General features: G+C 43.2%; 3 protein-coding genes across 3 annotated transcripts; 1 reads left to right on the forward strand and 2 right to left on the reverse strand.

Moving 5' to 3' along the window:
* Positions 1-78: 78 nt before the first annotated feature.
* LOC135826383 (zinc finger protein 79-like) lies at positions 79-2,181 on the reverse strand. Its single transcript, XM_065338994.1, has one exon. It carries the CDS (start codon positions 2,045-2,047, stop codon positions 752-754), a length of 1,296 nt encoding a protein of 431 aa, XP_065195066.1. The 5' UTR covers positions 2,048-2,181; the 3' UTR covers positions 79-751.
* Positions 2,182-11,428: 9,247 nt separating this feature from the next.
* LOC135826384 (zinc finger protein 519-like) lies at positions 11,429-13,453 on the reverse strand. Its single transcript, XM_065338995.1, has one exon. The coding sequence runs from the start codon at positions 13,347-13,349 to the stop codon at positions 12,057-12,059; it is 1,293 nt and encodes a 430-aa protein (XP_065195067.1). The 5' UTR covers positions 13,350-13,453; the 3' UTR covers positions 11,429-12,056.
* Positions 13,454-19,980: 6,527 nt separating this feature from the next.
* LOC135826862 (zinc finger protein 271-like) lies at positions 19,981-22,270 on the forward strand. The gene has a single exon (XM_065339470.1). It carries the CDS (start codon positions 20,139-20,141, stop codon positions 21,429-21,431), a length of 1,293 nt encoding a protein of 430 aa, XP_065195542.1. The 5' UTR covers positions 19,981-20,138; the 3' UTR covers positions 21,432-22,270.
* Positions 22,271-25,388: the final 3,118 nt, after the last annotated feature.

Genomic DNA, 25,388 nt, shown 5'->3' on the forward strand with positions numbered 1-25,388 from the left:
TATTATAAAGGGAAAATTTCGGTGGAGCTATTATTATTATAAAGGGAAAATGTTGAACTGTCACTGCTTGGACGACCACTAGAGGCAGAATGCTTAGTGGTAGAGCATCGCTGGCCATAGTCAATTGTCACATGATCGATTATTGGTAGTGAGTGTCACTTTCTGTTGTTTGCACATTCCCACAAGCAAATAAACATTGAGATCATATTTTTAGACGATATTTAGAGCTTTAATAGGGACTAGAACGGGACTACATAACGATACAAATGGAACTAAAGGTACATACAGGAACAAAGTACCTCACTTATTTAGCATCATCATTTCAAAACAGCACAGCGTCTCTTCTCCCCAGCATGCCTGCAGAATAAGAAAAATGCGCGAACAGTTACTAATAATATTTTTTATCAAAAATGAGCCTCATTTTCTGCAAAATGCGTTTTATTTTCTGAATGGCAGATATGGAAATACGGGTAAGAAGTGCATTGAGTAACATGGTTAGAAACTGTACAATATATCACTCTAGAACAATGACAATGAGACTGTTTGTGGTGCTACAAATGTAAAAGTTAGCATGTAAGCAATGAATTTTGCATGGAGTTCATATTGGGCTACTTGAGTTTCAAAACGTTTCTATATTGAAAATGTTCCATTGCCTTGGAAAGAAGCATTTGGTTAACTGGTGTTAGTATTCGCATAGCCTTCCAAGTGTTTTTTCATTGAAAAACTTGTAACAATTGCTTATCAGTTTCTGTCAGGAATGTTTTCTTTCATGTCTTGTTAGATTGGCTTTCACAGAGAAAGTCTTTCCACATGCTTTACACTTGAATGTTTTTTGTCCGGTATGGACGCGTTGGTGATCTGCTAAGGACGAAGTATGCCTGAAATCTTTGCCACACAATTTCAACTTGAATGGCTTCTCTCCTGTATGCGTACGTTTATGAACTCTAAGGTTGGACCTGTCGTGAAAACCTTGGTCACAATGATCACACTTAAACGGCTTTTCCCCGGAATGCCTCCGTTCATGAACAGTAAGATTTGATTTGTCCCTGAATGATTTAGCGCAGTACCGGCACGGAAAGGGTTTTTCTCCAGTGTGAACTCGTCCATGACGATTAAGATTATATCGCGTGTTGAAGGTTTTATCACACTGTTTACACTTGAAAGATTTCTCAACTGGATGTGCGCATTCATGAGAAGTTAGACAAGATTGCGTAGAAAAAGATTCATTGCATTTCTTACATTTAATTGGCTCTTCTCCAGATTGTGAAAGTGCATGATTATGCATATCATGCTGGCGCTCAAGTGACACCCTGGTTTCTTTGCTGAGCGACAGACGATGTTGAGGAAAGTCAGGTAAAAGTTGACTGTCTTCCTCAGGACTCGCCTTCGAGGTATGCTGTTTCGCGAGCGCTTGACGATCATGATTTTTGGCATACTCAGATACGCTAGGCGCTAGGGGAGATTCTGGAACATGTCCGATAATGTGAAGGTCCACTTCCGAAACGATTCTTGCATAATTGCCTTCTTCCGAGTCATCTGGTACGTGCCAATGTCCCGCGTAGTGATCTGAAACTGAGACTGGGTACTGCACAGTTTGGCTACCGCTGTCTTGCGATCTTTGGTCAATTTCCACTGCTGATATCATAGGATTCGAGCATGGGTTCTCGACAGCTGTTGTTGATACATCAAAAGTGTGTGTATCTTCGTTCCTCTGGAACTCTGGTCGAGGGTCCCTGAACTGGTCTGTTATGTCCAGCAGCGGTTGATCTGGACGTAAATTGGAGATAACTGATGGCGTATTCCAGGGGCGGCTTGGGGTATGATGTAGTGCAAAATTGGCAAAGGAGGCTTCAGAGGTCGCTACATGTACTTGATTTCCACCAACAGCGTATGCGTTGTGAAATGCTGTAAAAGGCGTAGAATAAGATGCATTCTGCGGCGGAGGACATACAACTGACCTTTTGCTGGTCCATATCACTAAAGGTGGCAATGATGAGAATGTGTCAGAGGCAACACTCCCCTCGGATGTCCAGTTGCAATCAGCCATGATCCGCTTACTGAAGTGCTAAGACAATTCACCCAACTTTATTTGTTTTCCTTCCTAACACTGCAAATTATCTGACATTATCAAATATCAAAATGCCCAAACAAACTCTCCTTACTTGCAGACAATAACATTGAAATGAGTTTCATCCGGTTGTTAACGAATATACCGGTATAGGTATGGCAACTCTGTGTGTTAACTCGTCACGTCACATCACAGCAGTCCACACGTATTTCCTCAACTCTACATTCCGCAATCTACTATTATTTTGATAGTCACGCGCACATGCACACAGGTATACGTGCAAACCCTCTCTAGCTCTCTCACTCTCACTCTCTCTCTCTCTCTCTCTCTCTCTCACACACACACACACACACACACACAAACACCACAGGGTGTCCCTCTAAAATTTCCTATTCACCTTCACACCTGGTTAGTAATCACACCAGATTAGACATGCACTTCCGTATGACACTTCAACATCAGACTTGGTATAGTGCAACTCTGGACAGTTTTATGTTAGATAGGAATTGAGAACTGAATGTACTGTGGATGTGTACATAGTGCAAAGTGAGATAGTGACTCATAAATCAGGAAAACGATTTATGTCGACGCCGGGTAAAAACATATGGGTGAGGTTTTCGAAACCATACACTCTTTTACTGTTCACATGGAAGAAAACTAGTGTACTAGTAGCACTTTGAGTAGGTTTATTCATTTGTTTGACTGAAGACTTATAATTGTGAAAAAAGGACAAAATGTAACGAGAATAAACGAGTATAAAGACTTAGCTATGTTTCTTAGTGATGTTTTGTTCTGGTTTATTAGATTGCTAGGAAATTTGAGGCCACATGCCACGTACTGCTCCTTTCTCTCCAAAACTCAACACTTGCAAGTCATATTTCGGAGAGAAAAGAGCAGTACGTTGCATGTGGCCTCAAATTTCCTAACACTTTGAAAATTCTCCGTGAAGTCCAAATTTGACATTATTTTACTGCCTTTTGTAAAACATAGTATTCCGATGGGGAAAAACTGCGATCAACTGTTGTATTTCCTGATATGCACCTATGCTTGTTTGAGAAGCTTCTGGGCCATCTATAAAATTATTGATTTTTTCGGTCTAATACTTTGCCATGTGATCATTAGATACCTATTGTTGAAAAAAGCCTGAAAAAGTCAAATTTTGTGAAAACAACACCCGAAGGTCCATTCTTCAGATACTGGGCCAAATTGTAACACAGCATAGGTTGTGAAAAGAAGAAGGACAACATGTTACGAGTTATGACTAACTGTCCACCAACGTAACCAGACCGTATACAGTCAGCGAGTGCGACAAAATGGCGCAAAACTGACAAGGAGTACTGAGACATTCGGCGACCTGACACCTACCTCCAACACTGCTCATAACTCGTAAAATGTTATCCTTCTTCTTTTCACAATTATTTAATTGCCTCACTATCCGAATTACATACAGCATAGGTTCGAAAATATTGAAGAAAATTGAGTTTTTTTGCTATTTTTCATCAAAATTTTGCAGTTTACCCTACAAGAAATTAATAAAAAAATGTCTTTGTATCTACCGGAATATGATAGCAATAGACCTAACACTTCGCCAGAAGTGGAAGAAATGGTCATGTGTCAACAATCCAGCGCCACAATAGCACCTAAGGTTGGTTTTGCAGAGGACTGGTCATTATTACCAATGTATTAACCTTCAAGAGTGTGCAACACCGGATCCAGCTCCAGGGTCTGGATCGAGCGTAGTCGGGTCGGGTCTGAGAAAACCAGAACATATGTGCAAGTCGATCTCTCAGATTTCGCTCAAATTTTGCAGGTAGGTTTGCTTTGGGGTGTAGATCGACATTCCAAAGCCCGCACAAAATCTTTTGAAGGGAACCATGAAATTGGCATACCCCTCAATATTGGCCCAATATTGGCACGATTTATGGGTCTACAAACGAGCCACGGCACAGCGTACAAGAACAAGCTACGAACAAAACTCCATCAAGCCATCATTACCTCACCTTAGAAGAGTTGTTGGGGCAGCACTGCTTAGCCACGCCAGCATCCCAGAAGACGAGGGAAATCATCCCTTGACGCCACAAATGATCGTCTTGAAAATAGCCAAATTACAAGCGCTGATAAAACAGCGAGCTACGTCCTCAATTAGCAAACACTATACACCGGCAGATAGTAGAACACCTCTTCTAGCACTGAGGACATGTCCCCCATCATCCTTTTGGGGTTTTCTTGAAATAAACAATTTTGAATTTTTCCACTCGACCATTCTGAAATACGTCCAAACTCATACCTGCGCAGGAAAGCTCGCCCCTCCGCGACGTCTAGTCAGCAATTTCTACTCCAACACCACTCCCAACGCTGCAGAACAAAGTGTATTGTTGACTCTGACAAGGAAAAGCAGCGGTGATCACTTGTCACTCCAAACGACAAGCTTCTCCTTGCGCCACCAACATTTTTCGTTGCAACAGTTGATGCAAAAGTGACTGAATTTTTGCGTGTAGTTTTTGGATTTTACTGCAAGAGGAATGATGAAATCACGTGCCTCGTGACACAAGAATGCCAGGTCTCGTAGATCACGGTTCAGCAGTTGTTCCGAGTCACCTTGATCAAGCGCTCCTGCACTTACATGGATCACCCGTTGATCTAGATCGGATCAAGTAGGGTCAAATCACGTTGTTCATGACGTAAGAAATCTGCCATGTGGCCGCGCCATGCGCCACATACTTCATGCAACCACTGGTGGCCGCGCGCTAGCGCTGGTCAACTCCAAGCGACCTTGGCTTGATGGCCTGGACCACGCTCATTCCTTGCTGTTGCAGATCTACGTGGATCATCAGCATGTAAACCAGCCGTAGTTCCTGCTGAACCATGTTCGGGATGAGCAAGGTTAGTGTGAAAAAATGCATCCCTGTTCTTACTGCAAGAGGAAATATCTCCAAGAATTCTTGCCAATGCAATACTGCTAGCGTTATAACGATAATTTCTGCATGTTCTGAGCAGAGCATGCAAGAAATATAATGCATCTTACCTCCTCCCCGTTTCGAATAGCGCCTCAGGAACGATCGTGATCGTGTGCATTGTGTCGTGTACCAGAAAGCATTATTCTACGTCACGATCCACGTGATTTCTTCATTCCTCTTGCAGTAAAATCCAAAAACTACACGCAAAAATTCAGTCACTTTTGCATCAACTGTTGCAACGAAAAATGTTGGTGGCGCAAGGAGAAGCTTGTCGTTTGGAGTGACAAGTGATCACCGCTGCTTTTCCTTGTCAGAGTCAACAATACACTTTGTTCTGCAGCGTTGGGAGTGGTGTTGGAGTAGAAATTGCTGACTAGACGTCGCGGAGGGGCGAGCTTTCCTGCGCAGGTATGAGTTTGGACGTATTTCAGAATGGTCGAGTGGAAAAATTCAAAATTGTTTATTTCAAGAAAACCCCAAAAGGATGATGGGGGACATGTCCTCAGTGCTAGAAGAGGTGTTCTACTATCTGCCGGTGTATAGTGTTTGCTAATTGAGGACGTAGCTCGCTGTTTTATCAGCGCTTGTAATTTGGCTATTTTCAAGACGATCATTTGTGGCGTCAAGGGATGATTTCCCTCGTCTTCTGGGATGCTGGCGTGGCTAAGTAGTGCTGCCCCAAGAACTCTTCTAAGGTGAGGTAATGATGGCTTGATGGAGTTTTGTTCGTAGCTTGTTCTTGCATGCTGTGCCGTGGCTCGTTTGTTGACCCATAAATCGTGCCAATATTGGGCCAATATTGAGGGGTATACCAATTTCATGGTTCCCTTCAAAAGATTTTGTGCGGACTTTGGAATGTCGATCTACACCCCAAAGCAAACCTACCTGCAAAATTTGAGCGAAATCTGAGAGATCGACTTGCACATATGTTCTGGTTTTCTCAGACATGCTCTCTACTTAAAAGTTATTTTGGTTTAAAAAAGGCAGTGTAAAAAATCAGCCATCCATTTTTTGATGTAAAACAACTCTCACGCAACTTCTGGCATAGAGCATGGATGGTTTTGATCCTCATCACTCCAGACCAATGAAGACTGATTGAGCACCATCCCAAGTGTGCTGAAAATCCGCAGGAGTCCAGAACAGGAGGGAGGGCGGCTACAACTACATCTGGAGTCCTAGTCTGTGCATTCCACAGGGGATATGACACAGGTACAACATTCTAACACCACACACTTCATCTTTGACACGATTTAATGTTACATGTACAAAAATGTAGTATTGCAGCACCTCTGTGAAATTTGACCTCTGTGGAACACTGGTAGCATGCGCGTCAGTGCGCCAGTAATTCCATGATTCCAGCACTGAGCTCAGCGCAGAGTTAGCAGCTCGTCAAGTTCAGCTCTTGCCCCTTCCTAGGGTTTTGGTGTTCAGAACGGAGTCCATGGTGGTAGATCACGTCATAAGCAACAGCACTCTTTCGTTCTTACTCCAGGCAATACAGAAGATTTCACTTCAACTGCCTCTGTTGCCGTCGCCTTACTAGTTTATCCTCGTTTAGCATTTCCCCCAGCGGAGCTGTACTAAACTCAAAAGGGCCCAACGAGGATTTCCAGATGTCAAAAAGTATTTTCCCCAGAAGAGATATCCTTTGGCGGAGCGCCTAAATAAAGTTGAATTTCTCGTCGCTAAATAGGAATTTGGCGTCTACAAAACAACTTGTGAGAACTGTCGTCGTTCTCTACCAGACGGGACGATTCCTACCTAGGAAATTCAATGTCGTCTGGCAGATATGGACGGCAGTTGGCCATCGTTATTGAACGCTCCTAATACACTTTTAGGACGATCAAAAGCTTTCATTGTTGCAATCAACAAAGTTAATCTTGTTTGAATGTGCGCAGCGAAGCAAGGTTTTTTTGCGGTGGCAGAAAATGACTTTTTCTGTTTATTTTCACCCAATGGTCGATTCTCGCTGATAGTGGGCCATATTTTGATAAGTACAATGGTGCTTCCTGATGTGCGTTGCGCGAAAGCTAGTGCGATGAATTTCTATATTACTAGAATCGTTCCTATTACCGGTACTATCTACTATCGCAGAAGTCGCACCAACCTCTTCTTCACATTGTTGTCCCCAGCGCGGGCTTGCGAATTAGATGGTTTGGAGGCGACAACGTTGTGAATGGCCAACGGTCCTCTGCGCTTGTTCAGCACCTCCAGGAGCGACACTGACTCACGGTGCTTGCTGGTGTTCACGAGGTGCTTGTCGTGCTGGAAACGGAGCGTCTCTGTAAGTTTGAATCCCTGGTGATGTTTGTGCCTGGAGAGCACTATATAAGTCGTGCTCTTCAGGCACAATCTTCCTCAGCCTACTCAAGCTCAACTGATGAGGGGTGAATTCCCCGAAACACTGTGTATTGAGCAGAGAGTGGTGCTGTCTTGCAGGTTCGCCAGGTGGACGTTTCGATGGACTTCTCGTGTGCTCTGGATGGCAGTCGTGAGTCAGTCAAGTGAGAATTCAAGTTGGCTGAAAAACCGCGAGCTCAGATCTAGGGGGAAAGACACACTTCTACTACTATCGCCGAAGTCGCACCAACCTCTTCTTCACATTGTTGTTCCTATTATTATTTTTCACAGTATATTTCCTTCGCAGTTATTTCTCTGTCCATTACCACTTTCCGTACAAATTTGTTCAATAAAACCTTCGTAGCATGCCGCTTCAGCTGATTCTGTTTAATGACATCCTAAAACCTTTATCACCTCTCCGCCTTAACAAAAAGTAATAGGAACAATGAAAATGTAACAAGTTGAACTCGGATGGCAAGCCAATTAAATGATGGTGAAAAAGGAGGACCAAATGTTACGAGCTATGACTAACTGTTCACTGATTCAACCAGATCTTACACAGATATAACATTTTGTCCGTCTCCTTTTTCACCAGATAATAATGCATCAAACCAATTTTCGCACAACGTACATCAGGAAGCATCGTTGTTTCCATTAACAAAAATAATTGCAACACAGATCACTACAAAGGATGAATATGTCTCAATAATGATAAAAAAAGTATCACAAGGTATTCTTGGAAATTACCATATGCGTGAAAGGTAACAGTCAAACACTCTAAGGGGCTAAATTCCAGTATGAACCTATGAACCAACACTTGTGGCAAAATTCTGACCCGACGAGGCCAGCCTAACACAACATGCTACCTGTAGAACTATTTCAAATACCCAATGCTGTAGACAGCAAGCTGTTTCGGCCATGAACTATTTCAAAAAGATAATATTCTCCTTTTTAACACAAAGGAAGTTGTGTGTTGATCTCTACATGGGAGCCCACGGGTTTTCTGGCGACTTGAATTATCGCCTGACTGAATCACGACCGCCATCCAGAGCACACGAGAAGTCAATCGAACCGTCCACTCAGCAAAACTGCAAGAAAACACCACTCCCTGCTGAATATACAGTGTTTCGCGGAATTCACCCCTCATCAGTTGAGCTTGAGCAGGCTGAGGAAGATTGTCCCGGAAGAGACACAATCTTCCTCAGCCTACTCAAGCTCAACTGATGAGGGGTGAATTCTCCGAAACATTGTGTGTTGAGCAGGGAGTGGTGCTTTCTTGCAGGTTTGCCGAGTAGACGGCTCGATGGACTTCTAGTGTGCTTTGAATAGCAGTCGTGTGTCTGTCAATTGAGAATTCAAGTCGGCAGGAAAATCGCGAGGTCCCATGTAGGGAGCAACACCCAATTTACCAAGTATCGCCGAAATCCAACCAACCTGTTCTTCACATTGAACATGAAAACAAGGCTTATAGAATGCTTTGGAGAACAATGTCCAACACTTTCATGTAACTGATAACCATGACGTCCACGACATAAAACGGAAAAAACATGAATCAGAATTCATTTCGGAGCATTCAGGATAAGATACCAAATGATTACACACAGAAGACTAACAAGGTGGAAAAATACGCCCGCACTCAGTCTCACATTGTCTCATACCCAAGCTCTCTCCCTCACTCAACTCACTCGCTAGAATCATCTCCTCAGTGCCCTTTCCGTCATCGTCCTCATCGTTTGCGGTCATGCCCAGTTTTTCCCTCACACTTGGTCTCCTCCTTTGTCGGTGCAGCCTGCCATGATAATACTGTACTTCATACTATAATTAGCTGTTTCGATGTTGATGCCAGTACGTTTTGGTCTAGTGGTGGTGACGCTTCAACTGATTCTATTTATTGTCATCCTTAAACTTCGCCATTCAGCCCTTGGAATACAACATCAGTTACCTCGCCTTTTCAAATTATGTCATATTCGTCAATAGAAAAAGTTCCCGACGGCATTGATTTTGAGCCTAGTTCACATTCGACGGGCCGCGACGGTACGCATCCTAAGGATCGACGGGAAGCGACTGCACCGGCTGACGGAATCCAATGTGAACACGAGGAACGAGAACGCTACTTTACTACGTACAGATCGGGAAGCGACGGGAAGAGTTGGTTCGATTCAACATTTCATACCGTAGACTTGCGTAGACGGGGACGCAAGCGTACAAATTGGCTGCAAATCGAGAGTGAACAGTAGACAGCGTCGTGGGCCGACTGCTCCCGATTCGTACTTGGAATTTTTAAGCACTTCGAACACTGCGCGTCCCATGATAACTCACAGAATGGCTAGCACGACTTGAGCTGAATTTTAGAAAGATAAGATCTCATCTCACTTATTGTATTTAGGGAGAGTTCAGGAGCGCGAGAGACGAACTATTCTATCATCTCCTGGGGCTATTATTTGAATGCCATAGTTTGCAAGGCTAATTTTTGGGTCTTCATGAACAACTCATATTGTGCACTTGATTCCGTTTCTTTCAAGGAGAACATTAATAATTGTAACGAAGCCCAGAAAAGCGAAAAAGGAGGTCACAAAATCCCCCCGTGACGGACCGTGCCTCGCGGCTGGCGGGATTCGAAGTTGAAGATCGCAACGACTGCTGCATGTCGTGTCGTACGAATCGTGCGGAATTTCACAGGTCACCCCAGGCCCTTTTAGGCGATTTAGACAGGGATTTTGACGGCAGTCGGAGTAGCCTATTTCTTCCATTGCCGTCAGCGTTGCGTCGAATGTGAACTATGCTTTAGACATCACAAGACTTTGTACGCTTCCTCACGAGATTCAATACTCTGCACCGATGGCGTGTCCTTGGCTCTCGCTAAGCTACACAATGAACTAAGATCACTGAGCATGAGCGTTAATGTTGACAAAACCGTGGTCATGAGCATCTTGCCGAAGAATGCTCCTGACGTACAAAGACCCGTTCTTGTTGAGCTGGGTGGCACTACCTTAAGGGAAGTGAGTGCAATTCGCTGCCTTGGTATCCTTATCGATAACAAGCTCTCAATTGTTCCACACGTAGATCACCTCACCAGCGAAGTGTCACGCAAGATAGGCGCGCTGCGACGCACCTTCCGCCAAATGGCAGCATTTGCCCGTCGCCAGTACCTGCTTAGTGTGATTCAGCCCTACTTTGAGTATTGTTTCACTGTTTACGCATCTCACCAAGAGTCCATAACCCCCCAGAGTGTGCAACTCGAGGTTGGGGTCTGGCGCAACGAAATCCAAACATTGCGTCATCCGGTCCATAGTCAAGCATGGGCGGATGGGGCCATGTGCATATCTGGTACATCCGCTACTAATGACGTATGAAGTTTGGATTTCGTTGCGGCACTGATTTGTGCTGAGAAAGATCACGAGTTGCACACTCTGGGGGGTTATGGACTCTTGATCTCACCTATCAGCACAGGGAGAGATTGTTTACCTTGTTCCGTAGGGTTGTACGAGTTACCTGCCGTGCTTCATACTATGCTGCTGTACCAGCCCTCCTTGCTTCTCTTCAAATAAAACACCTTGAACATCTACATCATCTATCATCTATTAATCAATTTCTTACGTTTACGTTTAATTGTCATATTGTTCAGCCTTCATCATGCTTACGCAGTCTTTTCCCTTTGCCCACCTCTAAGCGGTCAACTCGTGGAACTGCAACAAACAATTTGTCAATTTGCTTGCATAAATCCGTGGAGGGGTACAATTCCTTTTCCTCCAGAGCATCCCTTATGTGGAATACCCTCCCTGCTCACTTGAAAGGAAGTGAGGACATTAGATCATTGTCTAAAGAACCTTTGCACGCTTTAAATGACGACAAATTGACTATAATCACTATATCCCCTCCTTTTTGAATATGTATTTCACCAATAAAATAAGTCTTGGATTTTGTTTAAACATGAATATCGACCGACTTGCGAAAAGCGAAAAGAACTGAAATAATGAAACCAAACCAAAACCAACCCAAACAAGTTTTAATCTCTTTTCTGTAGATGGTGGTGCTCGTAAATCGGCTTGAAGAGGTAATTGGCGCTTTAATGCCTTGTGATGTATGCAGTGATGTATGCAGGTTCGAGTCCTGGTCATGTACACATCTTCCTCAAACACATGAACATTGACATTTTTTTCGAAGCTGTTCAGAGTTTTGACAAGAACTGGAATAGGACTACAAAACGGTACAAATGGGACCAGAGGGACATACACGAACAAAATATCTCAAATATGTAACACCATGTACGAACTTCAAAACAGTACAGCGCTTTTAGGGAAAGTATCTACACCAGGCAAGTGTGTAGAAGAATAAGGATCGTACAGAAAGTACTGATTGTCTCAAAAATGAGCCACATGCTCAGTGCAACCGAGTTTTCTTTATAAAATGGTATATATGGAAATACGTGTGAAAAGTGCATTGAGCAACAGGGTTAGAAAGTGTACAGTAAATCAAGTCTAAAACAATGATAATGATATGGAATGTTATGGGACAAATGTGGAAGTCAGCAGGAGACTTTTGTATGAAGTTCAGATTGGGTATGTTGCATGTCAAAATGGACATAATAATGACTTTTTTCCATTACCATGACAAGAAGACTTGGTTTTAGTGTTTACATGGTCTTCTAAGGGTGTGTTTTTTAATTAAAAGACTTGTGACATCCGTTTCTCTCAGAGATGGATTCTTTCATGTCTTGTTAAACTGGATTTATGAGAGAAAGGCTTTCCACATACTTTACACATGAATGGATTCTCTCCAGTGTGGACGCGTTGATGATCTGTGAGATATGATTGTCGTCTGAATGCCATTTTGCATTCTTTACACTTAAAAGGCTTCTCTCCAGTATGGATGCGTTCATGGTCTGTGAGATGTGATGGTTGTCTGAATGCCTTTTTACATTCGTTGCACTTGTATGGCTTCTCCCTGGTATGGATGCGTTCGTGAACAGTACAGCTCGATTTCGCACTGAATGATTTAGCGCAGTACTTACACGTAAACGGTTTCTCTCCTGAGTGAACTCGTCCATGACAAACAAGATGAGATCGCGTACTGAAGGTTTTATCACACACTTTACATTTGAAAGTTTTCTTTTCTGGCTGTACACATTCACGAGATGTTGGACTCGATTGAGTGGAAAATGATTTTTTGCAAAACTTACATTTATGCGGCTGTTCTCCGGTTTGCGAATGTGCACGATCAGGTATATAATTCTGGAGACCAAGTGACACCCCGGTTTCCTTGCTGAGCGACGTGTGTTCTTGAGGCAAGTCAGCTAGAAGTTGAGTGTCTTTATCGGTATACGTCTCCGATGTATGCTGTTTCTTGAGCTTTTGATGATCATGATGTTTGCCTTCCACAGATACGCTAGGCAGCCGGTGAGATATTGGAACATGCCCGATATTTTGAAGATCTACTTCGGAGGACGTGCTTGAGTAATTGTCTTCTTCTGAGTCATACTCTACGTGCCCGTATCCTGTGTAGTGATCTAAAACTGAGACTGGATAGTTCACAGTTTGGTTATTGCTGTCTCGCGATCTTTGTTCAATTTCCGTCGCCGATGTCATTCGAATCGAACATGGATTTACGACAGCTGTTGCTAAAAGCTCAGTAGAGTTTGTATCTTCCTTCCTTTGGCACTCTGGTCGACGGTCTCTGACACTGTCTGTCCGGTCCGACGAAGGATGATCTAGCGGCAAATTGTTGGTAACTGATGGTATGTTCCAAGGACTGAATGAGGTATGCTGAATTGCATAATAGGCAAAGGAGGCTTCTGAGGTCGCTACTTCATTTCTACTAACGGCGTATAGGTGGTGTTGACCTGTATACGGTGTACCAGAAGTTGGTGTTTTCGGCGGTGGAGGACACGTAGTTGACCTTCTACTGGTCCATATTACTAAAGGTGGAAGTGGTGGGAGTGCATCAGAGTAGACACTCCCGTCCGAAGTCCAGTCAAGGTCATCCATGATTCACTTACTTCAACAATCCTTCCAAGCGTAATTCTATTGCCATGCAGGTCAAAGTATCTGACTTCAATACCAATAATCCAAAGAGCAGGAACAATATTATTTGTCTAAGGAGGTAAGTATTGTGATCAGTAACAACTATGTTTCCCGAATATGTACATGAACAATCTGCTAATTTGTCACGTCTTTAAGTTAATATTTATTTCTTTGCCCTTACATTTAGCTGACACATTATGATCTTTTCACATCATGAGCGCACGCGCCGAACCACACGCAAACACATTCACACACACACCCATCCACACACCCAGACACCCACACAAACACACACTCAGATACACGGATACACACACATAAACACGCTGAGACTGAAATGATCGATTTTCAGGACTGCAGAGGAGGTTCTCTTTTACCTTTCTTCGATGTAAATTGCAGGGAATTTCCTAAGCGTCAGCCCAGACACAGCATTATGACTCCAGATGCATCAACAGTAATTTTGGTCATGGAATGAGATAATCATAATCATACGGAATGGATGATCCACTCCCATGGAAATGTATCGTGTTATGTCCTGTCTTGCTTGTGACCTAGTAAGAGTTCTAATTGACTGAGGAAAGAGCTATGGAACAAGTCTCGTTCCTTTGCACATGGTAATTATAATGCACATTGTTGCCCACCTTATGATAACACAGTATTGCTTATGATATTCATGCAAGATAAAGAAACCCAGAATTTCGACGATCTGAGTTTGTCCCGATATTGCAGGCATAAAAATATGTATGTATTTAGCATACTCCATCTGCGTAGCATATTCAGCTCGCAGGCAGTGCATCCTGCTGTGACTCTATTAGTAAGCTTCTCTACCTCGCACCGGTCTCATGCAGTGGAGAAAAATATGCTTTACATACTGAGATATCAAATAGAGCATCGCCGGGAATAAGAATCTTCGTGATGACAGTCAACGTCTTCTTCAAACCCTTCCCCGTTAACATGTTGTCTTCGAATAAAATCACAGGAACTGAGTGTTTCGAAGTCAAAAGAAAGTGTTGAGCGGTAGCTGCTTTGATGAACACTAGGCCATAGCTTAGTGGTAGAGCATTGGTTTACACAACTGACTCATTTTTACATTTATCACTGGCTCAGTATAAGAGTGAAAATAAAAGAAATCACATAGTCACAATCACCTTACCTTGAACCTTCAAAGCCGGAAGGCTCTCAATAACATGTCATTTTGTGCAGTGTTATCGCACTTTGCGAATGTTTATTGTCTTGTTACAGTCGTGGATAATTGCTTCATAACTCGTTTCAATGTGATTTCCAATTTCATGAAAAGAAATGAACAATGAGATGGTACAACGTAAACGATTTGACGAGATTTGACTAAAACGGTACTATACGATAAATGTTACACAGAGGACCAAGGGTACACCTAGAAAACATTTACGGTTCGGGTGCGAACTTGAAAACAAAACAGCTTAGTGCCTATTAGAACGAAAATATCCATACGCGGCTGCGGGCTCCCCTTCAGTAGGGTATTATTATTATTATTATTGCGAAGTAGTGGTTGCGACTTCGGCGATGATTTTTAAGAAAGGGTTTGCTCCCCACACCGGAGCTCGCGCTATTCCGCCGACTTTACTTTACACTTGACTGACACACGACTGCCATCCAGAGCACACGAGAAGTCCATCGAACCTTCGACTCGGCAAACCTGCAAGAGAGCACCACTCCCTGCTCAATACACAGTGTTTCGGGGAATTCACCCCTCATCAGTTGAGCTTGAGTAGGCTGAGGAAGATTGTGCCTGAAGAGCACCACTTATATAGTGCTCTCCAGTCACAAATATCACCAGGGATACAAACTTACAGAGACGCTTCGTTTCCAGCGCGACGAATACCTCGTGAACACCAGATAGCAGCTTGAGTCAGTGTCGCACTAGGAGGGTGAGACAGACGTGGAGGACGGTCTGTCATTCGCAACGCTGTCACCTCCAAACCAACTAGTCGCAAGCCCGCGCTGGGCACAACAGTCCGAAGTAGTGGTTGCGACTTCGGCGATGATTTGTAAGAAAGGGTTTGCTCCCCACACCGGAGCTCGCGCTATTCCGCCGACTTTACTTGACATTTGACTGACTCACGACTGGCATCCAGAGCACACTAGAAGTCCATCGAACCTTTGTGGGTGTATGTGTGTGTGTTAGTGTGTGCGTGTATGTGTGTAAGTGTGTGCGTGTTACTATATGTGTGCGTGTTAGTATGTGTGTGTGTGTGTGTGTGTGTGTGTGTGTGTGTGGGTGTGGTGTGTGAGATTAAGCACGTGCTTGTTAGGGCTGGACCTGCGCCTACTGCATCTGCCTCTGAAATAGCCTGCCCCTGTATACATCACGCGATTACTCCTCTCGCTATCGTATTATCACACCTCTCTCCACTTAGATATACCAGCGCTGCCTCCTATTCCATTATCGTTGTCTGATGATTGGTTCAGCCATGAAACTCTGATTCACAACGAAATTAATTTGCCAAGATTTTTCATTTTGTCGCTTTGTGCATATCTCCTATTCATAAAAAAACCTGTTGTGGTGAACTTGCGGCTCGTTTCATAAAATCTGTAAACAATTTCGCATCTTTATTCATCAGCACGCATGCCGGTTATGGATCCTTTCCTTACAAGAGACTATGATTGTGCTGTTTTGAAGTTCGCACATGATGCTACATAAATGATGTCGTTTGTTCCTTTTCTAATTTTGGAGTTGTGAAGAGTTGTGCTGGAGTTGAGAATTGAGGTATTCTAGTTTTTTTCCTTTACGTATCTTTGGTGGCCTTGTGTAGTGTTTTGCAATGCCGTTCTAATTCGTGAAAAACCTCTTAGAATCTTCTAACAAAATTTATCTCAATGTTCATATGCTTGAGGAAAAGGTTCAAAGGGGAAAATGAAAATGAAGCTGACTAGCGGTACTAACACCGGTAACAATCAAGTATACTTAGCGAAATCCTACCAATAATACTCTACCACTACTTGCCGTCCAAGCAGCGACCGTTCAACGTTTCCTCCGACTTAGAAACTCTCGCTTCCTCCGAATCACACAAGCTGGTTGGATGCAAAGAACGTGCATGACCTTTTTGTGTTTTAATTGTTGGGTTTGTAGATAGTGCGAATTTCACGATGTTCATTTCGTTTTTTCTTTCTCAACATTTAGCTACGTTCTAGTTTTCAACAGCAATCACGTGACAATGTAGCAAAAGCATGCTATCAATACATAGACTTGGGCATTTTTTGGTTAACCCTTTACCATCCGACCAAAATTCCCCAGCAGTCCCAAATGCAATAATTCTCACCTTTTCTGAGAATATCTTCGGTTCTAATTAACCAATTTTCACAATCTTGGGCATTCTGGAAAGCTCTCCACGAACTGCGTACATTGAGCTCAAACAGGACACTACCAAGACCACATATCAAGCGCCAGGGAGCTTCAAATACACCCATCTCGGGATATACGAGGAAATTCTCTCCTCGCCAGCCATTTCTCGCTCCTTCATCGTAAACTTTCCAATTGTTTTTGCTTGAGTTCCTTTTCATGCTGCCCACGTGCTCAAAGCATGCCAAAGTGACTCAGCATGTCAGGAGAGGGGAAAATCCCCGCTCAAGGTCAGTCATTCGGAAAGAAATTCGACATTTGCCGTAGCTGAAATGTAGAGCGACATATCTTTGGAATGCGACATCACAGCTCTTTACCGAACAATGCAATGGAAAGCGGGGCTTTTCGGCTTCTTCCTAGATATTTAGTTCTTTACATTCCGACAAGAATCGATCGAGTTACGAATGCTTTAGTGTATGCATGTTCATCGATCTCTAGAGATCGATTCAAGTACACACGGATGGTATACCCGGTACTACGTACTTCGAAGTATATCATATCACAAGAAACGATATAAACTATGCATCTATTCAAAGCAGACATTTTGGTAGAAAATTCGATTCATATTGTTCGTCTCAATACAAGGTCAACTTACTTCGTAACCTCGTGGACCGTGTGAAACGTATTTGTTCGCCCAGTAAGCTGCAGGCCGAGCTCTATTTTCTTCGATCTGTTTTCTTGAAGAATGGCTATCCGGAATTCTTGTAGCGTAAGTTTCTGTCCATCAGCAGAAAGGAGCAGAAACCGAAATCGGTGCTGATTGGTCCACCTCGCTGTCCCGTCTATCTATGTTTGCCATGGAAGGGGCAGGAATGGATCAAAGTGTGTCGCGAAGTCAAGTCTATCGTCCGTCGTACTTATTATGCAGTACATTTTGTGCCAGTCTTCACAACAATGCGTGCGTTCACGGTGCGGAAGGACGTCCTACCAAACCCTCCACCTCAGTCATGTTATCTACAACTTCGAATGCCGACATTGTGCTAGTCGGTATGTTGGTAGGACTGTTCAGCACCTGAGCGCACGTATCAAACAACACACTCCACTTCACATCCTTCCACCCAGTGCGCAATCTGAGAGGCCCAAACGCGGGAGACCTAGGAAAACCCATCACCTACACGGCAGGATAGTTCCCTGCCGCTGTCTGCCGCTCCCCCTCTGACATCTGTGTTGGACGGGCTTGAGCTTGGCAGCTCTTTGGAGGTGCGTGCGGAACCGCCATTGGTGCAGCCCTCGGGTGTGCCTAAGTCTGTGCCTCTGGGTGCTTTGCATGGGGCTGTGCCTCGAGTGGTGACAGCACCTCTGCCTCCTCTGACCCTCCTCCTTCGAGGTCTGTGTTGGTGGAGAGCACCCGCGGCGGTCGATTTGTCCAACCGGAACTAGAGCTGGATTCAACAGAAAGACCAACAACCATGGCTGCAACAACAACACCAGCTTCACATCCAACAACAACACCAGGTTCACATCCAAAAACAACAACAACTAATCCACAAAACAAAGCAGCAAATGACAGACCACGGAGATCTACAGCAGATTACAACCGGACCTATGGATTCACGGTAAAAATACAAAGGAAACAATCGGAAAGGACGACGACTGACATGAAGGCAACGGCATTCACGGTTGGCGTGGGTGGTGAAGGTGAGACGCAGGACGATGCAAGTGAGGAGGAGAGTCAAACCGCTGTGGATGACGGAGCAGGTTCTGATTCGGACAGTGAGGGAGACGGTGAGCCGAGTGAGGGTGAGAGTGAGTGTGAGGGTGTGCGCGGGAGTCGAGATTGTGTGCGTCCGTCTCGTAATAACAAGTCTTCAGTATACAATCATTTGGTTTCTAGTACTGACTGTTGTCGTACTTATTCTGACTCCTGTTTTTCTGTTTTGTGCCGTGCTCGTCATGGTTATCTTTTGCAGTTACAAGTTTTGGAAGCTGTTTGTCAGCGCATTCATAAGCCGAATTTGTGTGTCCAGAAAGATAGTGTTATTACCCTAAAATTGTTCAAATAATGTTCTTTTGTGTCGTGTGGCAACGTTGTTGCCACTTGTGCCTAAATGTGTTTTGTCACCTTCTTGTTTAGTATTGTTATTATTATCATTCGTTCTCACTTTTTTGTTTTTGTTGCTGATACACAGTTGTCACGCTTAGTTCTTACTTGTATACCCTTGTTTTCTGCACACTTTTGTGAGAAATCGCACCTCGATATTCCAGTGCTGTCATTGTATCGTGTCACCCTACCTTGATTGCTATATTATTTCCTTTGTTCTCATTTTGTTCTTTAGTACAACGGTGATTCCTGAAGAGTGTTGTACGAAAACTTGTTCGAATCATTTTTTTCCATTGCTCTTTTTTCCATTGCCCTTTTTTTCTTTTTACATGTAATTTTCCTTACCCTTTAGGTTGTTTCTTGCATCGTCTCCATCGCTCACCATGTATATAAAGTAGTCCACATGTCGCTCCAGCTCGTCCTACATATTTCCATAATAAAATAATCATTAACTTGAGGCAAAAAAATGACTTACTGGCAGGACTCGAACCTGTGACAATCGCGTATGCCCAGCAAGCAATCTACCACTTGTGATCATCCAAGCGGCGACCGTTCAACGTTTTCCTCACACTTATAATCCCTCGCGTCATGTGAATCCACACAAGCTGGTGGTATTCTAGGAACGTACATGCAGTTTTTATAGCTACTGAAAAACTCACGGTTTTCAGTTGCCTGGCGTCATCCGTTATCCTTTAGCTCCAACAAAATTGAGGAGGTATGAATAGTCCCCTATCAGTGTTTAGAACTGTGCAAGGTGCAATAGATTGTGTAACATATACGCGGCACTACATATATCATTACGAGAGACGATATTAATCACGCCTCTATTCATAGCAGACACTTTGTGGGTAGATTCTAACAGCAAGATGTCTCAGCTCTCATCTCACACTCTTGTCAGGTATGGCAGCGCCAGCTTGAAGGTGATGTTTCAGCTTGGGTGATGTCAAATCAAGCTTTAAGGCGAAGAGAACTCTGGAAATAGAGATCATGGGTGTGTGTGTGGGGGGGGGGGAGGTAGGGGGTTTGGGGGGGGGGGGTGCGAGGGGGTTGTGTGGGTGAATCAATGTGTGTGTTTCCGCGCGTGAGCGAATGGTGTGAAAATATCATAATGTGTCAGCTTAATATAAGGGCCTAGAAATAGATATCATATTAAAAGACTTGACCATTTAGCCGAATGTTCATGTAATTATTCGGGAAACACAGCTGCTGCTGATTACAATACCTCCTCCTAGGACGAGTTGTTCCAGTTTTTTTTGATTATTGGTATTGACATCGGATACTTTTCCTTGCATGCCAGGTGAAGTGCCCTTGTAAGGATTGTTGAAGTAAGTGAATGATGGATAATCGGGACTGGATTTCGGAGGCGAGTGTTGACTCTGATGCACTCTCACCACTTCCACCATTAGTGATATGGACCAGCAGAAGGTCAACTGCGTGTCTTCCACCGCCCAGTATACCATATCATGGTATGATTTATCCAGCTCTTCAGCACGCAAATCCCGATAGTGCTAACCAAGTAGTGACCTCAGAAGGCTCCTTTGCATATGGTGCGCTTCAGAATACCTCATTCAGCCCTTGGAATACACAAACATTTACCTGCAGTGTGCTTCAAGAATATCCTTGGGTGGAAATCGCAGAAGACAATTTCAGGCACCCACGACCAGAATTCCAAGGCAAAGATACGTGGAATAACGAGTCTTCAAGATCAGCTGGCGAGAAACCATGCTCTAGTCCCATGACATCACGAATGGACATTGACCAAAGATCACAAGGCAACAGTCTCCAAACTGTTAACTATCCCGCTTCGTTTTCAGACCACTACACAGGCCACGGGAACGTGGATTATAACTTGGATGGTTGCAATTACTCAAGCAGGCCCTCCGATATTGACCTTCCCAACATCGGACATGTTGCAGTATCTCCTCTAGCACGTAGCGTATCTGAGGATGTCAAACATCATGATCGACAAATGCTCAATAAACAGCATACTTCGGAGTCTTGTTCTGAGGAAGATAGTCGACTTCTAGCTAACTTTCCTCAAGACCATACGTCACTCAACAAGGAAACAAGGGTGCCACTTGATCCCCAGCATGATGGTGATTGGGCACATTCACGTACTGGAGAAGAGCTGCGTAAATGTAAGTATTGCGATAAATCATTTTCTACTCAATCCGGTCTAGCATGGCATGAGCGTACACACACAGAAGATAAACCGTTCAAGTGTGAAGTGTGCGATAAATCCTTCACGTGGAGATATCAACTGGTTTCTCATGGACGAATTCACTCAGGAGAGAAACCCTTTAGGTGCAAGTACTGCCCTAAATCATTCAGGGTGAAACACCACCTCACTGTTCATCAACGTATCCATAACGAGGAGAAACCGTTTAAGTGTGATCTTTGTGACCAAAGCTTTTCCCAAATTTCTTACCTTAGAGTTCATAAACGTACACATACTGGAGAGAAGCCATTTAAGTGTAACCTATGTGGCAAGTCATACAGGCAAAAGGTGCATCTCACAGATCATCAACGCATCCATACTGGCGAGAAACCATTCAAGTGTAAAATTTGTGGAAAGTCTTTCTCTCAGAAATCCAATTTAACAGTACATGAAAGGTTGCATCCCTGAAAACAACTGATCAACGATTGTGAAAAGTCTTTCAATGAAAAAAAACACGTATAAAACCAAGTAAACACGAACACCACACAAAATGCTTCTTTGCAACGTTATGGAAAATGTTCATGATAGAATCGTTTTGAAATGAAAGTAGCCCCATCTGAACTCTATGCAAAAGTCACTGCTTACATGCTGACTTCTAAATTTGTAGTATCACGAACATTATCATTGTTTTAAAGTTGATAATTTTATTGTCCAGTTTCTAACTCTGTTATTTAATGCACTTCTTACACGTATTTCCATATCTACTTTTCCTAAAAATAGCACAGTGGCGCTGAACATGCGGCTCATATTTGATTAAATCAGTACCTTTTCGCGCATCTTTATTCTTATGCACACCCACCTCGTATGGATGCTTTCCCTTGAAGAAACGTGGCTCTGTTTTGAAATTCGCACCTGATGCTAAATATGTGAAGTACTTTGTGCCTGTACGTACATTCGTTCCCATTTGTATCGTTATAGTCCCTGTTAAAACTCATGAAATCTTCTAACAAAATAATATCTCAGTGTCTATTTGCTTGTGGGAATGTGCAAACAACAGAAAGTGACACTCATTACGAAGAATGGAACATGTGACAATTTGTTTGCCCTGATATGCTCTACCACTAAGCACTCTACCACTAGTGGTCGTCTAAGCAGGGACCGTTCAACATTTCCCTTTGCCTCCTGCGAATCCTCCAAGTTGGTCAAGGAACATACATGACGTTTAATGTTTTATCTGTGTTGTTTTTACTTAGTGCGAAATTCACGATGATCAGTTCCCTTTAATATATTATCATTCCGTATCATTTAGCTCCACCAAAACTCCTTCAAAGGTAATAACGTGATGAGATAGCAAGAGCACTCAATCAGTGCATAGAGCTGGGAATTTTGTTTTACAAGAAACCTTGAACCTCGAGAACAGAATACTGTATCATGCAGGCGGCTTCAGTTACAACTGTGGTGGTGAAACAGCAGCATATCCGCCGACCTGTGGTCTCGTATGGTACAATAGATGATAGAATTATATCCCTTGCACCTATCTATATCATATGGAAATAGGCAATAGAAATTAAGCATCTATTCATACCTGAATCTTTGTTTTAGGAGTCTAACACCGATGTGTCTCAGCTTGCATCACCTCTTGTCAGGTGTTGCAGAACCAGTATGAAGGGTATTTCTCAGCTTGGGTGATTACATGTGAGGTTAAATATGGAATAAGAGACATTGTGCGCGTGTGTGTGTAAGGTTGTGGGGCGAGTGTTTGTTTGTGTGAGTGTGTATGTGCGTGTTTTCGCGCGTGAGCTCAAAATGTGAAAAGAACATAATGTGTCAGTTAAATGTAAGGGCTTCGAAATAGATCACAACTTTAAGACATGACAAATTTGCAGATTGCTTATGTACATATTAGAGAAACACAACTGCTACTAATTACAATACTTACCTACTAGGACGAGTGGTTCCTGGTCTTTGGATAATTGGTATTGAAGTCGGATACTTTGGTACTTTGAGACTTTGGTACTTTTGAGACTTTGGTACGTGAATTGCGCTTCGAAGGATTGCTGAAATAAGTGAATCATGAATCATAATCGAGACTGGACTTCGGAGGGTAGTGTGGACTCTAATGGACTCTCACCACTTCCACCTTTAGTGATATGGACCAGCAGAAGGTCGACTGCGTGCGCTCCATCTTTAAATGTAACAAATTATGGTACGACTTATATAGCTAATCACCACCCATACCCGATTAGTGGGAATCAAGTAGTGACCTCAGAAGCCTCCTTTGCCTATGCTGCAGTTCAGGAGATCTCATCCAGGACTTGGAATATGCCATCTGTTACCCTTAAGTTTCTGCCGGATCATCCACCTCTGGACATAGCAGACCAGTCCAGGGACACTCAACGTGAGTGCCAAAGGAAGGAATATAGAAACCCCACTGTATTTTCAGCAACAGCTGTCGAAAATCCAAGCTCGAATGCCATCACCTCGACAGTAGACATTGACCAAAGATCGCAAGAAAGAGGTAACCAAACTGTGTACTATCCTATCCCAGTTTCAAATCACTGCGCAGGTTACGGGAGCGTAGCGTGTGGCTCGGAAGAAGGCGATTACTCAAACACGTCTTCCGATCTGGACCTACGCAATATCAGACACGTTCAAGTATCTTGTAGAGTGCAGAGCGTATCTGAGGATGCCAAACATGACGATCGTCGAACTCACAACACACAGTATACCTCCGAGTCGTGTTCTGAGGAAGATAGTCAACTTTTACCTGACTTTTCTCAGTATCATACGTCGCTCAGCAAGGAAACTGGGGTGCCATTTGATCGCCAGCATGATATGTATGACCGTGCACATTCACATTCTGGAGAACAGCCGCATAAATGTAAGTATCGCTACAAATCATTTTCTACTCAATCCCGTCTAACATCTCATGATACGTACACACCCAGAAGAAAAACCGTTCAAGTGTGAAGTGTGCGATAAAACCTTCAATCGGCGATATGATCTTGTCTGTCATGGACGAATTCACTCAGGGCAGAAACCCTTTACCTGCAAGTACTGCCCTAGATCGTTCAGTACCAAATTCAGCCTCACTCGCCATGAACGTGTCCACACCGGGGAGAAGCCGTTTAATTGTGATCATTGTCATCAAAGTTTTTCCGACATTTCCAACCTTAGAGTTCATAAACGGACGCATACAGGAGAGAAGCCATTCAAGTGTAAATTATGTGGCAAGGATTTCAGGCATAATTCATCCCTCACAGATCATCAACGCGTCCATACCGCAGAGAAACCATTCATGTGTAAAGCATGTGGAAAGTCTTTCACTTGTAAATCCAATCTATCAGCGCATGAAAGAATACATTCCTGAGAGAAACTGATCAGTAATTGTGGCAAGCCGTCCAATGAGAGAAAAACACTGGGCAGATTATGCAAATACTAGCACCATTAAATCAAATACTTCTTTGGAAGGTTATGGAAAATGTTCAATTTTGAATCGTTTTGAAATGCAAGTAACCAGATCTGAACTCCATGCAAAAGTCATTGCTTTAATTCTGACATCTACATTTGTACCATCACAAACGATTCGTTATCATTCTTTTAGAGTCGATATTATTGTACAGTTTCTAACCATGTTACTCACTGCACTTCTTACACGTATTGGCTATATCTCCTATTCATAAAAACACTCGGTTGTGCTGAACTTGCGGCTCATTTTATAAAATCAGTGATTGTTCGCGCATCTTTATTCAAGTGCACGCATGCCGGTTATGGATCATTTCCCTAGACGATACCATGATTGTCCTGTTTTGAAGTTCGCACATGATGCTACATAAATGATGTAGTTTGTTCCTTTTGTAATTTTTGGAGTTGGGAAGAGTTTAGCTGGAGTTGAGAAGTGAAGTTTGCTAGTTTGTTCCTTTACGTATCTTTGGTGCCTTGTGTAGTGTTTTGCAATGACGTTCTAATTCGTTAAAAACCTCTTAGAATCTTCTAACAAAATTTATCTCAATGTTCATATGCTTGAGGGAAAGGTGCAAAGGGGAAAATGAAAATGACGCTGACTAGCAGTACTAAAACCTGTGACAATCAAGTACTTGTATACTCAGCGAAATCCTACCAATATGCACTCTACCACTACCTGCCGTCCAAGCAGCGACCATTCAACGTTTTCCTCCGACTTAGAAACTCTCGCTTCCTCCGAATCACACAAGCTAGCTGGATGCAAGGAACGTGCATGAGATTTAGTGTTTTAAGTGTGGGGTTTGTAGATAGTGCGAATTTCACGATGTTCATTTCGCTTTTTTCTTTCTCAACATTTAGCTCTGTTCAAGTTTTCAACAGCAATCACGTGACGATGTAGCAAAAGCATGCTATCAATACTTATAACTGGGCATTTTTGGTTAAATCATGTAACATATACCC

Source organism: Sycon ciliatum, chromosome 10 (genome assembly GCF_964019385.1).
Source record: "Sycon ciliatum chromosome 10, ocSycCili1.1, whole genome shotgun sequence".
NCBI classification, from domain to species: Eukaryota; Metazoa; Porifera; class Calcarea; order Leucosolenida; family Sycettidae; genus Sycon; species Sycon ciliatum.

Bases quoted from the DNA above. Each gene is read 5' to 3' on its own strand.
- LOC135826383 (XM_065338994.1), bottom strand. From the start codon at position 2,047: ATGGCTGATTGCAACTGGACATCCGAGGGGAGTGTTGCCTCTGACACA.
- LOC135826862 (XM_065339470.1), top strand. From the start codon at position 20,139: ATGATGGATAATCGGGACTGGATTTCGGAGGCGAGTGTTGACTCTGAT.
- LOC135826384 (XM_065338995.1), bottom strand. From the start codon at position 13,349: ATGGATGACCTTGACTGGACTTCGGACGGGAGTGTCTACTCTGATGCA.